This window comes from Stigmatopora nigra, chromosome 4 (assembly GCF_051989575.1).
Source record: "Stigmatopora nigra isolate UIUO_SnigA chromosome 4, RoL_Snig_1.1, whole genome shotgun sequence".
NCBI classification, from domain to species: Eukaryota; Metazoa; Chordata; class Actinopteri; order Syngnathiformes; family Syngnathidae; genus Stigmatopora; species Stigmatopora nigra.
Window position 1 is genome coordinate 12,737,336 of NC_135511.1, and position 14,909 is coordinate 12,752,244.

At 39.2% G+C, this 14,909-nt stretch overlaps 2 protein-coding genes and 1 long non-coding RNA gene across 3 annotated transcripts; 1 reads left to right on the forward strand and 2 right to left on the reverse strand.

Moving 5' to 3' along the window:
• The first annotated feature begins 173 nt into the window (after positions 1-173).
• LOC144196043 (atrial natriuretic peptide receptor 3-like) lies at positions 174-8,792 on the forward strand. The gene is made up of 8 exons (XM_077716019.1): positions 174-1,166; positions 4,863-4,985; positions 5,126-5,301; positions 6,299-6,434; positions 6,866-6,960; positions 7,039-7,156; positions 7,241-7,325; positions 7,400-8,792. Exons 1-8 carry the CDS (start codon positions 500-502, stop codon positions 7,509-7,511), a joined length of 1,512 nt encoding a protein of 503 aa, XP_077572145.1. The 5' UTR covers positions 174-499; the 3' UTR covers positions 7,512-8,792.
• On the reverse strand, positions 5,143-9,315 carry LOC144196073 (uncharacterized). The gene is made up of 4 exons (XR_013326204.1): positions 9,102-9,315; positions 7,971-8,023; positions 5,700-5,764; positions 5,143-5,291 (listed from the first exon to the last, which is right to left on the reverse strand). It is a non-coding gene; the product is annotated as an uncharacterized LOC144196073 (long non-coding RNA).
• Positions 9,316-12,678: 3,363 nt separating this feature from the next.
• LOC144196068 (activated RNA polymerase II transcriptional coactivator p15-like) lies at positions 12,679-14,660 on the reverse strand. Its single transcript, XM_077716060.1, has 5 exons — positions 14,511-14,660; positions 13,820-13,889; positions 13,561-13,677; positions 13,186-13,294; positions 12,679-13,024 (listed from the first exon to the last, which is right to left on the reverse strand). Exons 2-5 carry the CDS (start codon positions 13,886-13,888, stop codon positions 12,945-12,947), a joined length of 375 nt encoding a protein of 124 aa, XP_077572186.1. The 5' UTR covers position 13,889; positions 14,511-14,660; the 3' UTR covers positions 12,679-12,944.
• Between the last annotated feature and the right edge of the window lie 249 nt (positions 14,661-14,909).

Here is a 14,909-nt window from a genome sequence, read left to right on the forward strand (position 1 = left end):
TACTTTGATGAATACTTGACTTGGTTGGAAGGGTCATATGAGTGTAGGTCGTACAAATATACTCACTACTAGGCTGCAGTTTGACCCTGCCTTGTAGCTTTAAGAAGGAGGTGGGGAGCGTCCCAATGACGCACAACGGAACCCAAGAAGATGCTTCAAAACTCCAGGCAGGCCCACAGTCAGCTTGCTTGGTGACCACCGACTGCTTGAGACCATCCGAGCTGGCAAACAGTTTTAGAAGACCATTTCAGAACCACATTCAAGGAGATTCCACTGAAAATAAAACATGCATTTTTGAAGATTTTTTTTTCTTCCTCCAATAGATTCAATGATAAATAAACTATAGTTTCAGGGAGGAAGGCACTGCCAAGTGGAGCCTTTGGTGGGGGGCTGGGGTGGGGGGTTCCACACACTCACACACACATAGGCACAAACACGCTCACACAGTTGAGTCTCTCGCCTAATTTTTTTTTGGGGGGTGACTTTAACAGGTCAGGTCATGTCACTCGTGAGTTCGCTCCGTGCTGTGTTGCTCTTTTTAATCTCGTATAAACGAGTGGCGACACAAAACACGGGCGATGAGATACGAGTGATGGCATTTTTGCCCCAAAATGACAGCTACCTTTTTTCCTACGCGAGGGTCGCTCCGGCGATCCGTTACGCGCAGCTCAAGATGAAGACAAGCGGAGCCCCTCACTCCGACCTCCGCTTCAACGTCCACTTCGAGAAGTCTGATTGCGTCAACGAGGCCGTCTTTAGTTTGGTGGACAAGTCGTGCGAGAAGAAGCCCGACCTGATTCTGGGTCCGGTGTGCGAGTACGAGGCGGCGCCTGTGGTGAGGCTGGCTTCCCACTGGAATATTCCGGTCATCTCGGCAGGTGCCCTGGCCGCCGGCTTTAGCGACAAGAAGAGCGAATACTCCCACCTCACCCGCATCGCGCCGTCCTACGGGAAAATGGCTGAGACTTTCAGTGCGATCTTCGGCCACTTCACCTGGAAGACAGCGGTGCTCATCTACGAGGACGACAAAGAGGAGCAGAACTGTTACTTCACGGTGGAGGGGATTTACCATCTCATGACGGACCTGACAATTAAAGCCTATGCTTTATCCCTCCAAGAGCCGCTGGACACTGACGACATCATCCAAAGCATGTATGACACTCAAGGTAATGCAGCAGAAATAAATGGGAGAAATGGATCTTATTTGTTTTCTAAAAATAAAGTCGCATCAAAAGTTTTCTTACAAAACTAGATCCCAATCGCTAAAGGTTTACGCTGCAATAGATATAACCCATCTCATCCCATTTTCTGAACCACTTCATTGTCACTAGGGTCACGGGGGGTGCTGGAGCCTATCCCAGCTGACCCTGACTTGGTGGCCAGCCAATCGCAGGGCACACGGAGATAAACAACCATTCACGCTCAAACTCATACCTCGGGGCAATTCACAGTGTGCAATTAGTCTACCATGCATGTTTTTGAAATGTGGGAGAAAACCGGAGTACCCGGAGAAAACCCACGCAGGCCCGGGCAGAAAATGCAAACTCCCCTTGTATTCAAATGCATGATAGTTCAAAATAAATTTAAATGGTAGAAAAATATAACATTTGTTTTATCTCAAGGTGTATATTTTCTAAAGCTTAGTTTGCCAGTCAGAGCCTGACACAACTCTTCCCACTGGAAAATAGAAGTACCTTATCTCTCCATTCCAGGTCAGATAACCATAAAGTGAATGCAAAAGAGCATGCGCAGTCCCCCCCCCAAAAAAGATAGTGAAATTGAATGAGTCAATGTGTATTTGTAGCAGGGAAACTAGAGGGTGCTCTTTGCTCCCTTCCCTAATTTAGTTGGATGCTATGCACATGACAAGAAATGTGTAAAGTCGTATCTCTTGTCTCTAAAACCAAATTCTAACTGCCACAGCCAAAATTGAAACTTATTAGTTAACTATTTGATCATTTTGGAGAGGATATATTTGACAGTTCTGAGCTCCGTTTGAGAAAAGCTATATTTCATAGGCAAAATGACTTCTAAAAATATATGATTCAAATCCATTTTCCCCTGCACCGTCCCAAAACTTCTCTGCGACTCTTTCATGCAATCTTGGAAGGATTCTTTGGGGATTCCACTTGGCTCATTCATCCACATGGCAATATCACACTCACACGGAAACCCCTTTTTGATGGGGTACAATTGTCGCTATAATGTATAAACAAACAGATTTTTCCTATTGGGAAGTCCAACTACTGAAAGTAATATGTAAAAGTAGTGAATGATAAGAGCCACTTTGATTGGCAGCGAATGGAGTCGCTTATCATACTTGGTAGATGCATTTTCATTTCAGCACGATGACTTATGTTATTTTCCATTTCTTTCAAGTCACTTTACTATGTTGAAATGTGAAAATGTTTAATGCCAATATGGAGTCTGTATGGTCTCTTTTGAGAGAACCGCCTCTTGGCTCCTGCAACGTTAAAACCAATGACTTATACTTTTACGATAAACCTCAAACATCATCTTGCGCTACCTAGACGTGCAAAGACAGCAATATCATTCTGCACGTATGCTAACGATAAACAGGAAATGCATCGGTCAACTTATCCAGCAGTCATACGGTCAACACTAACGTAGGCGGAATAATTTAAAAGCTTTGCGCCCCTAAATGTCATATCTGTACCCTCTCCGGGAGGAATTCAGCAACACACAGCACATCCTTGTCTTAGGACCAACGATATAGCAAATTAGGACAACTGTCCTTTATATCCAATCAATTTCCCGTTCGGATTTCAAGTCGTTAGCAAACAAGGCAGTTGCCATCTAGCATTGACAGTTACAGTCTGCCGGCCCGCCACGCCGCGGGCAGCCTTCAGCGAATTTCTAACACCTATTGGAACTCTCGTAAAAGGAATATCTGAAGGTTTGGAAATATCGCCGCTAGCTCGCATTGGCTCACGGAATGGCTAAAACAGGGCGAGTAGTGTGTGGAGAACTCGGTGTAATTAAAGGTGCTGAAGTGCTGGCAAGACTGAGGTGAAGTTTGTCCCACTCACTCGGGGCATATTTCAGGAGGTGTGTTTAAGTGACGGAGTCGTGAGGAATGTTCCAGCCAGAGTCTGTCTGACTCTTCCTTATTAATGCCCAGGGGGCAGGGGAGGTCAAATGCCAAAGCTTCTTTCTGTCTATTCGCAATTTATTCAGGAATATATTGACTCGTTTAATTGCTTTGCGAAAGATTTGTTTGATGACTGGTATGCCAAATAATTACTTATATACTTAAATGGGACTAGTCATTTGGAGAGCTTGCACTTGAGGCAAATGGCAAAACTGGAGTAGATTTATTAGATTGGATTAGATTACTTTATTTATCCCATATTCGGGAAATTTCACTGTCACGGTAGCAAGAGGGTGAGAATACAGACACAGCAAAAGACATTTTAGACATAAATAAATAGGTAATAAATAAGTTAACATAAACATACAAAAAATATACGCTAGGAGTGTGACGATAATTTGGAAATGGTGATATATTGCGATACTTTGTATGCATCCCAAAAGTTTATTCATATGTTACTGCCAAAAAACTATTCAAGTATACTTACACTTAGACCACCAATCGGCTGCCAGCAAATGTATCCACTAAAATTGGTTTTATGTTATTTCATTGGTTGCCATTGACGGTGTTAGACGTCCAGAGCTGATAAACATGAGCTTCTTCTTGTTTGTCTAAAGGGCATTTTCAGGTCATTCCTGGTTTATTTTGGCTTCACATGAGGGCATTTACAGGTCACTTCCTGTTCAGTAACACAAAATCACCCAGAAACAGTCCGGAAATGCCCCAAAATCGACAGGAAAGCACCGAAAACCAATAAGAATCATTGACCAACGTATCAAAAATAGTGTGTGTGGCCAAATTGGGAGATAATTGTTATAGTGATCTTTGTTTTGCATCGTTAGGTACCACGGGTAAATGCACACAACTGAAGGTATCCGTCTCCATAAATCATTCTCAATTCACACTCATGCGCTGTCTTGTTACAGGTCGACTCACTGCATATCATGTGAATTGCAAACATATTTCACAGTGACTCCTGCCTGACCTCACCTGTCAATCTTTTAGTCACCTGAGCAAAATAAAGCGCCGACCTTCAATGCATGCATTCCTTTGACATTTTTTGCATTTGCCACTTACGCAAATGCCCTGCAGCTCCAATCTTTCCATGAATTTACTTCACTATCTAACATTAAATCAGACAAATCCTGTCATGTGAAAAAGCCATTACATTTCTCTTCTGCTGTCTATATGGGGAAGGAAGTCCTGGCGATTTCCCGTCTTCCATTTATGGATATTGAAGTGCACTGTGGATCATCAGACCTTCTAAGGTGCACAAACTATTCTGTACCTTTCCTTAGATCTTCGCTTCAGGGCAATAATCTTGTCTCAGAGGTCTGCAGAGTATTGTTCAGACCTCAGGCTTGGTTTGCACTCTGACATACACTCAACTGTGTGACCATATATGGGCACGCATGTGTGCGTCTTTAAAAATCACCTCAAGTTCATTTCACGCTGGGGGGTTTAAATTCAGATGTAGAGACACCACCTGGCTGCATCTTCAGCTTTACGCCTCTGCAAACATCTGAAGATTGATTTAATTAAATCTAGTCCAATAACTTGCCTGCATTTTTTGGAGTGTTAAAAACGAGTTAACAGATTAGTGTGTAAGATTGTGCCACTTAGTGTAAGTGAATACTACTTTTTGAACATTTATATACATCTAAAAGTTGGTCATTTTCCCACCCAAATGAAGAAAATAAATGTTTTTGAAACATTTATCCCCTACAATAAAATGTTTTTTTTCTCACAGTGGTGATCTTGTGCATGGACGCCAACAAAATTCGAGAAATTATGCTGGCCGCACACCGACGCCGATTGACCAGTGGAACGCACATGTTCTTTAATATTGAACTCTTCAACGCTTCCTCTTACGGTAAAGCTTATAAAAGCAATGTTGTGTTTGAATGATGCGCACTTTAGAGAGCGCTGTTTCTGGATATTCACATTTAAAAATACATTTCAAGTTGATCCAATTGTACTTTATTTTATGGATGTGGTGAAACTGCACTTTAGGCAACGGTTCGTGGTGGAGAGGAGACAAGTTTGATGATGAAGCGAGGCAAGCCTACGTCTATCTGAACACCGTCACCCTGCTCCGCACGGTCAAACCAGAGTTTGAGAACTTCTCGATGGAAATTAAAGCAGCCAGGGAAAGCATGGGACTGCACAACTGCAAAGACTGCGAAAGTGTAAGTATATTTGAATAGTTCTCATATTTGTCATGTAAATAGGGGCTGACAGTAAGTCAAAGTTCACATTTCACATTATGTGCCAACAAGTAGAAAAACCTTTGACCTCTCCAAAACACAAAAATGCACCTCAACAACTACACGTCTAATTGTGAAAACCAAATAATAGAAATATTTAATGGTTTTACTGGACTGAATTTCAATTCATTGATTTATAGGAAGGCATCAGGTTAAAATAATGTAATTCCACCTCAAGCACAGACTATCTTAGAAAGTCTTAAAAAGAAAATTTCTTTTTTTAGTTCCTAAAATAGCTAAACCCATTTGTACTTCAAATTTGGAGAAATGTAACTGCCTTACAATTGTGAAAACGACGCTGTGGAGTTTGCATGACCTACCCATGCCTTTGTGGGTTTTCTCCGGGTGCTTTGGTTTCCTCCCATATCCAACAGACTGGATAAACCTGTGAGCACATTACAAGACAGCTTCTTCATCTCAAACAATCAGAGAAAAAAGCGAAAAGTAAGCGGCATAACCTTGAGACCAAAAAAAAAAAACTCGGTAGAAAATACCTTAATACGTTTAACAATGTGGCCTCTGATATATATTTTTTAATTTCCACTAGTCTGCAGTTGTGCAACAGCATTCTGTTGCCAGCTGGAGGGTCTTTAGAGCCATGTCAGGGTACCCTTTTAATCTGATAAACTGAGTCTTTATTTTTTTCAAAATATTCAATGTTAGAGACCTTGGCAGGGTAGAAAGAAGTGAAGTTGGTCCCTGGAAACTTGGCAGGATATCCGATTGCTCGGTTGGGAAAAATTAGGACCTAATCTCTGCAATAACATTTACACAACTTCCTATAATTAAAGGAATCATCTTGTCCTCATGGGGCCCACTGAAAAACCAAACAATCAATTAGCAATGCTAAATCTAATCCTCCATCATAATTGACATTTTGCCCACATTTGACCGCATTTGCCCACATTTGCCCTTGCAGGTCAACATGTTTGTAGAGGGATTCCATGACGCGCTGCTGCTTTATGCCATTGCTTTAAAGGAGGCCATGAAAAGTGGATACAATAAGAAAAATGGATTGGAAATCACGTCACGCATGTGGAACAGAACCTTTGAAGGTAAATTGAACCTTGAGGAATATGGCCCTGTGTATATGACATTCAGGTAAGGTAAGGTATCATCACTTCTAGATGTTGATCTAATTAACATTTCATTTGGTGAAATTCAGGCTAGTAGATCTAAAAATGTTGGTCGGGTGATCCATTGTAATCCAACAAATTTAAACTGAAGTCCAATATTGTTTTAACGCCTCTATCATTACTCGAAAGTTCAGATCTCATACAAAAGAGGTGTATTGTTGCCCTCCGGTGGTCATAAATAGTTACTACAGTTTATCCTGAACGCGTTAGGAGGCCAAAACATTCCCCCAGCTATCCCCATAAAAATGTGCAGTTTAAAGGATGTGACATCACTTGACATTTGTCTTCTATCTGAAATAAATCAATCAAATAAAATCAAAAGCCTTTATTTTCATTTTTGTGGTGCACAGGAATCGCCGGCCAGGTTTCCATCGACGGCAACGGTGACAGAAACGGAGATTTCTCTTTGATGGCAATGACCGACGTTAACGCAGGAACGTATGAGGTACAACAACAAATTCAAAGGTTTGACGGTTAAATTTTAATTGGTAGCCCTCCTAATATTCACATCATGTCATTTCAGGTTGTGGCCAACTATTTTGGTTTGAACCGGAGCTTTGAGCTGATGCCAGCCTTGAACTATCATCATTTCACTCTGCAAGGAATACAAATAACGCAGGCTGAGAATTCAGATTCATCATGTAAAATAATATCCCCCTAAAGTATTTGGGGTCAACTTGTATGGATGTTAACTGCTGTGGTATTTTATGTCCTCTGTCAACCAGGTGGTCTTGGAATGTCGGCTTTGACTGGAGTCATAGTGGGATCCTTACTGGGAATTGCAATGCTTACAGCATTCTATTTTTTCAGGTAATTATTAATTGGGTAATTCCTATTCTATCTGTCACGTTACGATTTTAAGTTGGGTTATTTCTCTGTTGTAGGAAAAATTACCGTATTACCATTGAACGTCGAGCCGACAGCGAGGCGTGTGCCAGCAGGAAGCACCGCCACCTGCGAGAAGACTCCATCAGATCCAATTTATCGGCTGCTTAGCCAGCCACACGACAACAAAAGCAAAAACTGTTGCCGCAAATTTACATCTCTGTGGCTGGAGATAATCATGGCTGTTAATAGGGAAATACTCTTTAGAAACTAGCTGGTTTTTATGTGTTGAAGTATTTGACTTTAAAACGTATTTTAACTCAGGACAACTGTAACTGTCTCAAAACACCACTTGGAGTTTTTTTGTTTTGTTTTTCTTACTTTTACAGCTTTTTGTGAGGGTCCATTTGATCATAGAAAGACATTTTTGTAATTTTACACTGTATACGACTCGTATTCCTGGCTGTATATAATTACATGCAGTAGATATATATTATGCTATTATGTGCACTACTTAAATTTGGTTGAATTGTGCTGTCAATTTTTTCATAAGGTCGCTTTGTGGTTGTATTTGGCCAAAAAAAAGGGTAAAATAAATTGACAAAATTAAAAAAATAGATCTGAACTCACCAAAAGCTGCATGCGGTATAAGGAGATGACAAGAATGGGTTTCTGAGAATAATCTGAAAGGAAACAAGCATAACATTCACCCAAAATGAGCACAGTTTTTGCGCTATTGCATAATTATATCAGTTTTCTATTGGTGGTCGAATTCCGAAAATGTTCTGGCTTTTGGAGCCACTTTATTTACATCCAAACCAAAGCCGACAATCTTGTATCAACTTCCTAAATTCCACTTGTAAGGTTGGAATGAAATGTTTTTGATAGTCTTCCCCTGACCGCACATGCCAGAGATGTACAAGATAACTTGCTACACTTGTTTGCCCAATTAAAGATGTGCATGTATATATCCAGTAATCAGATTGTGTGAGAAGGGAGACCTAAAATTCTTTCCCCAGGGATAAACATGTCCACTTGGGGGGGTCTGAGTTAGTCAACATATCAAACGGAAGTGTAGATAAGAACATCGGTTTGTAAATGTTGTCACAACGGGGCCCGCAATTTCCTTTGCTTACTGAGTCGCAACACTGTAATTGACATTAAAAACAATAATGTACCCGTCTGCATAATCATTTGGAGACAGCCGACTATCGTGCTTTTGCAGGCTTTGCTTGGAATTAGAGGCACAATGCTCCAACTAAGCCCTTACTGGATTGACGATAGTCATTCAAATTAGGTTTGGGACATTGAAAATTATTTCACATGGAAAAAGCTCATTGTTTTAGAAAGATTCCGCATTCAATTAAAATGTTATGATTGAGACTTTTTAAAAGAGCTGGTGGCAGAGCTCATCTTTTAAAAACATTTAATAAACATTTGAATCTAATGGTATACCTTTACTGTTATTATAGATTTGGGGACAGAGGATATGAATCATTTGTTATTATATTATTATTTCCTATTTTGTACAGGATTAGTTGTTCAACAGTCATTTTCAACAAGACACAGACCAGTTTTTCCTATCTACGCTTTTTAAATGTTTTTATTACAAAGCCATACTTTTGGAATACATGCAGAATGTAGTTTAGTCTTGTCTTTCTCAGATAAGTTCAAAAATCTAAAATCAATCAAAAAAATCTAATCAAAATCCAATAGTTATGACCCAGAAAACTGAATTAGGACGTTTGCTTTGCCACTTACCTGCAGTGTTTTCTCCAGATTCTTTAAACTTTTTGATTTTATGGACTGTACATGATGAAATTCCTTAAAATTGGATGCAGGGGAACATAATCTTTATCCAGTTTGACTGTTTTCCTGACACAACTTCATACAAAGACATGACTTTCACCCAATCTTTGCTTGTGAATGACTGAACAATTCTGACAAACTGTTTTTTTTTGACCCAATCACGGCACCCAGCTGCCCCCAATCAGGAGGCATCATTAGTTCACCTGTGGTTTGTTTCAAAAAGATGGCTGATGAACATTCTTTAACTCTTTCTTTTATCCCCACATATTTATCAAATATATCTTGTAAATTGAAGATGATTTGAAAATAATTTCATTCTGTTTTAATTGGTGTCAAACCCAACTTTATTTGTGGAAAGGACATTACTAACTCCCACATGAGAATATTAAATAATATAAATGTAAAATGTTTGTGTACATATGAAGAGATTTGAATGTGACAAACCGCTGCAAGCAACAGATTGTGCCGCAGTAAAGTGAACACAAACTAATGAGAGGAAGTATAAAGTAAAGAAGGAAGGAAGCTATTTCTTCCATCGCTGAAAGGGAATGCATTCCAGTGGTTTCAGATTGGCAGCTTGGCAATGAAGAGTGTGAGCATTCTATCTGATAAAATACTTTTGACGTCATTCCGACAAACACACGACGGCCAGATGGAGACTTTCCAAATCGCCATTCGACAAACAACTTTCCAATGGCTTCGTGGGGTAACGGACGATATCAATTGTTGTGGGGTGTCGTGGTGCACTAGGCCAGATGAAAGCCTCTAAAAATGTGTGTGAAGACACACACAAAATATTCTGAAAAAATACAATTCATAGGCCACTGTGTGTACAGACTGCAAGTCCCTTATAGTAACAGATTGACTAACCATTGACCAATTTAATGAGAATACGATACAGTCTAATACGATAGCAATTCTTTGGAATATGGTACGAAATTGTCCAATATTACAAAGTCCGCCACAATTACATTCAATGGCCTTGAAGCAATTTAATGCAGTTTTTACATCTAGCACAACAATTTTCATTACACTTAGGGCAATTAAAATTGGACATCAATGTTGTTGTTCTTGACAATTTCAAAGATTTCATACCTTTGAAAGAGGATGACCATGCAGTCCGTTTGAACATCATTTCTAGTCAAGAGTCGCAGTCACACCAACAGTTACCATGGAAACAGCACGATTTACTCAGTATGTTCGCTGTTTCCTATTGACTTGTTACTTTGACAACCGGAATGTCATTTGGCCAGGCTCTCAAAGGGAACTTTTTACAGCCTTTAGAGGAATGATTGGAGCCACTTTAACTAAAATCAATAACGTTCACAATATAAATCAACATGCTTTCTCATTAACATTATCAAGTGGTGTCATTTACAACCCCGCAAAGCAACTGGACACAGTCCACAGCAGGACACCATTCACACTACGAGACCATTTAATTATTTCAAACTCATTTGCAACAATACGAATCATTCTGGGCCATAAAAACAAAACTGTCACAAATTAATTCTTCATGTCTTCTAAATTGAAATCCAAAATGTCTGCAAAAAAAAAACGGTCGCTCTCATATTTGTTGTTCCTGAACCAATGTTTTTAGACCACAACAAAAAGAAACAAGTCTTGAGCCTTCCCACTAATTAGCGTTAAAACATGCACACGCACATCCTCATCCTGTTTAACTGTTTAACTTGGCAGTCACAACACCTGCTTAATTGGACGTCCTTTCTTTTGATTTAAGCTATTATGCTATAGCACACTCACTTTTTTGCAGCCATATCATTGATCCTGCAATTTTGACTGATATAACTGTTACACTAGCCTTCCATACAAATAAGCAATTCAAGATTTGACCCGCCTTCGCTTTGCATTTGTGGTTTCTCGCTCGTAGCCGCGTCGGTCGGACAGGTGGCTGGCAGGCTTAATAAATAGAGCAGAGCGTTAAAAGGCATGTGGTTTTCAGTCTGACATTGTTGTGTGAGTGCCTGTTGGAAAGTGCACACAACAGCAAGCGCCTGGGAAATGTCAACAATGTCGCCTCGTACTTTCTTGACAGGACCAGTAAATAGTCAATTCTATTCAAACAGTTACCAGCACGCTTTTCTTCGCAGCAGGCATCAAGATGATGTGAACTTTACTCAGAGGCATTCTGTTTTCCCAGAATGCTCTATATAACACTTTCTGGGAAATGTGGCAGAATGTGTGTATATTGGACGTTGATTCTTTCTTTTTTTTATTCCTTTATTTGTTTTTCCTAGGGATTTAAATGCAAAAAGTGTCAGGTTGATTCTCTCGGTGAATTACTAGACTCACTACAGCACAAAAAAAATCACCGTCGCGTCAGTTTGCACGGCAGAATTTGTGTATAACAATGGAAATTGTTCTTTTTTTGCACGTTGGATAGAGCACTAACAGTAGGCTGAGAATTTCTCTTTTGCAAACTTCTCTTGCATCCCAGGAAAGATCTAAACCAGGCAAATCTGTCATCACCAAGCAAACTTAAAGGAAGAACTTGTCAGCACATCATCAACGCCACAGTGGCATCCATCGCCAGTTGTCAAACACCAAATTAATCTCTGCTTCTGTCGTCTTCATGTTGCTTCCCTTGCTTCGTTTGTTCACCCTGTTTGCACAACGCTTCAAAATTCTTGCACCCCCGCACGTTTGTGCACGGATGGTTAAGAGAATAAGTCAAGAGAAAATGACAGGCCTCTTCTCGGGTAAAGACTATGTCACTGTTTTAATAATAATGACCATTTTTGTTCTAGATATTGAAGTATGTGTGTGAGAAAATAAATGCATTTGTGAAAAGATATTCCCGGTTGTAAAGGCTGGCATGAGCGACTTGGCATGTCACTTTTATGGCAGAAAAAGAGCTTGAACTTATGTGTGAGGTTGAGAGGTTCCATCTCAAAAACACGGGGCTGGCCTCGCTGGATGACCCGGGTTCCGGAACCAGATCTCTTTGAGAGGCGTTGGATTTGTAAGTGAAGCTTTGATTTCCAAAATTGGTCTGCTTTTGGTAGCACCTTAAAGCTCTGACGTTTTCATCTTAAAAGTCATAGAATTTCATCCTGACAGCTACAGACGTGAAACTTTCATTAATCAATAGCAGAAGGAGGAGTCATTTTTGACAAACGTGTATAATTGTGTCAATTAAAAACTATTTTTTACTCAGTGTGAAAGCAAAATTGATTGGTCATTTCTAAAAACAAAAAAAAACCCTAACATTTGGAATCAAATGAATTGAGTTGAAGAGAGGACTGACAAAAAAAAAGCATCCAGGATAAGAATGACTCAACAGCGACCTCTGAAGATTTAAAGGTGACATGACACCAAAACCAAATAAACCTACTGCATCCCCAAAATGTTTCCTCGCTTATACTTTCCTTTTTAGTGTGTGTCACTAATCTCCATTTTGTTTGTTAAGAAGTCATTAACTTTTTTCTTCTGTTTACACAAACTGGTCAAAACGTTCATTTTTCAGAGACCTGATATTGGCCAAAGCAATTGGATAACCAAATAAAAATATTTTTCAAAACTTTTAATAACAATTCACTCTTTGTTTTACTACTAAATATGCCACAACATGAAAGGTCATCCTCATTAGCTCTCACTTTACTACACTGCTCAAAAAAGGTACACAGTTCAATACACTTGACATGAAAAAGAAATTAAAAAGAAGACCAGCAACAGTACTAAACCGTGACACCTTAAACATAACATTAAAGTTAGTTACAAAAGAATCAGAGGATTTTTACAAAAACCAAAGCCAAAGTTTTCAACAAGAATTGCTCATATTCTCTTTATGGCTTCGTCAATTTCTGAAATGTGGTCCTTCAGTTGGTTCCATTGTTCTGGATTCAGAGCGATACCTGCAACAATAAAAAGCAGCATTTTAAAGGTTATTTCGAACTATTAAATTTAGGTAAATTAACAAGCATTTCTTTTTTTGTCAGGGTCCTTACGGTGTTTTGCATAAAGCTAAAAAAAGTGTCATACTTTGAGTAGATAAGTGAGTTAAATGAGTTTATACCTTTCTTCCCAGGCTTCATTTCGCCATCTGTATTAGTCCAGTACTCTCTGATGTCGACCAGAACTTTACCTTTGAACTCCCGGACAGAGACATACCTCATCCTTCCGATCTGTAAAAAAAAAAAAACATGCACAATGTCCCAAATATATTCAATGTTGTTACAATCCACCAAAGCAGTATGTCTACACTAGCTTCAAAAACAAGTCCTGGAAAATGAATCAATATCCAAAAAAAGGGGTGGGAGGCAAAAATCTGACAAAACACAAATGTTGAAAGTGCAGTTTAATCCATTGATACTCACTGTTGAAGTTTTCAAAATGAAGAAAAGTCAAATTGAATTTATTATCTATGTATGCAACTTGTGAATGCACTCACTTGGAACATGTTGTCTTCAGTGTTACTGTCGCCTTTGGAAGACCCGCCAGCCTTGCCACTCTCCGTCTTTGGTTTCTTAGCTGGTTTCTCTGCTGGAGCGGCCTTCTTTCTCTTAGCCTAGAACCATCAAATATATTTATTTTCCAGTGCCAACAATCATTTGGACACGTTTGTATTATTGTACATTGTGCAGTGTGCTGGGATTTATAATTGAAAAAAGAAATAATGAGCAACAAAATATTCCAATTGAAAAACAAACCTTGGTTTCCACATCACTATTAGAGTCACTCCCAGATGAGGAGCTAAGCACTTCCTTTGATTTAGGCATTCTGCAGAAAAAAAGCAATCAATATGTGAACTTTTATACATTTGCACCTACAGTATGTACAAGTGTGAACACAACTATTACTATGATACTAATACCGATATTATATTGGCATTTTCTATATTACTGACAACTGAACTAGATCAATTGTTTCGTATGTTATACTTAATTGTGATTTTTATTTTGCATTTACACCATTTTATATCCCCCTATCTTACAATGGAGGACTCAGTGACTTAAATTTGGACAAAATATAAGACCAGTGAAAATTGCTGCTACCTTAACGGACGCACGATTGATAAATGTCGTTCGTGTGGGTGCAATAACATATTTTAAAAAAAAACATGTAACTGTGTGAAAGCACAGAGAATTTTCATCATTGGGAGGCGAAGACGACATTAGGACAGCATTGACGTAAAACATTTAAATGAACATTTTAGCTTGGTAGGCCAACATTTGACCAAACATGCACTCCAACAAAGCATGTGAAGGCCTCGCTCCAAACGTAACTAGGATAATTACCACCTCCACAATACAATAAAATGCTAAAGCAAACCACCTTGGAATATAAAATTGAAAACCTATGAAAGAAAACCAAGGAACCATTCAAAGCTAAAATCCTTACATTATTTTGTAGATAATTTGTTGGCTGTATCGTATCGTGCAGCAATGTATTACTCTTCAAATGCTTCTTCTTCTGTTTTCTTCATCTTCGTCGTGTACTTTGTAAATCAACTCCACCGCTCTCTGCCGCCCCTGGTGGAGCTAAAGTACCTTGTAACGCAGGGTTCAGGTAATAACTGGTCAATATTTTGTCGTCAACGTTTTATTTAATGTCCTTTTATTCAATATATTTACACCCACCATTTTCGGTTTTAAAGCACATCTTAACTGCACAAGGATTAGATGTACTGCCAACCTTGACAGTTCGCATGAATTAGATTTCTATTGCCATCACATGTGGACACCAGTTATGAGTTTGTTTTTAAAGAAGATATCACTTTTCTTTAAACTAAAAAGGTAA

What these genes read in the sequence shown, in the direction of transcription:
- LOC144196043 (XM_077716019.1), top strand. Translation starts at nt 500, where the DNA reads ATGTCACTCGTGAGTTCGCTCCGTGCTGTGTTGCTCTTTTTAATCTCG. An exon ending in ACTGCAAAGACTGCGAAAGT is followed by an intron (nt 5,302 to 6,298) that starts GTAAGTATATTT and finishes TTGCCCTTGCAG; the next exon opens with GTCAACATGTTTGTAGAGGG. An exon ending in ACAGCATTCTATTTTTTCAG is followed by an intron (nt 7,326 to 7,399) that starts GTAATTATTAAT and finishes TCTCTGTTGTAG; the next exon opens with GAAAAATTACCGTATTACCA.
- LOC144196068 (XM_077716060.1), bottom strand. Translation starts at nt 13,888, where the DNA reads ATGCCTAAATCAAAGGAAGTGCTTAGCTCCTCATCTGGGAGTGACTCT. An exon ending in CTGAAGACAACATGTTCCAA is followed by an intron (nt 13,295 to 13,560) that starts GTGAGTGCATTC and finishes TTTTTTTTACAG; the next exon opens with ATCGGAAGGATGAGGTATGT. An exon ending in AATGAAGCCTGGGAAGAAAG is followed by an intron (nt 13,025 to 13,185) that starts GTATAAACTCAT and finishes TTATTGTTGCAG; the next exon opens with GTATCGCTCTGAATCCAGAA.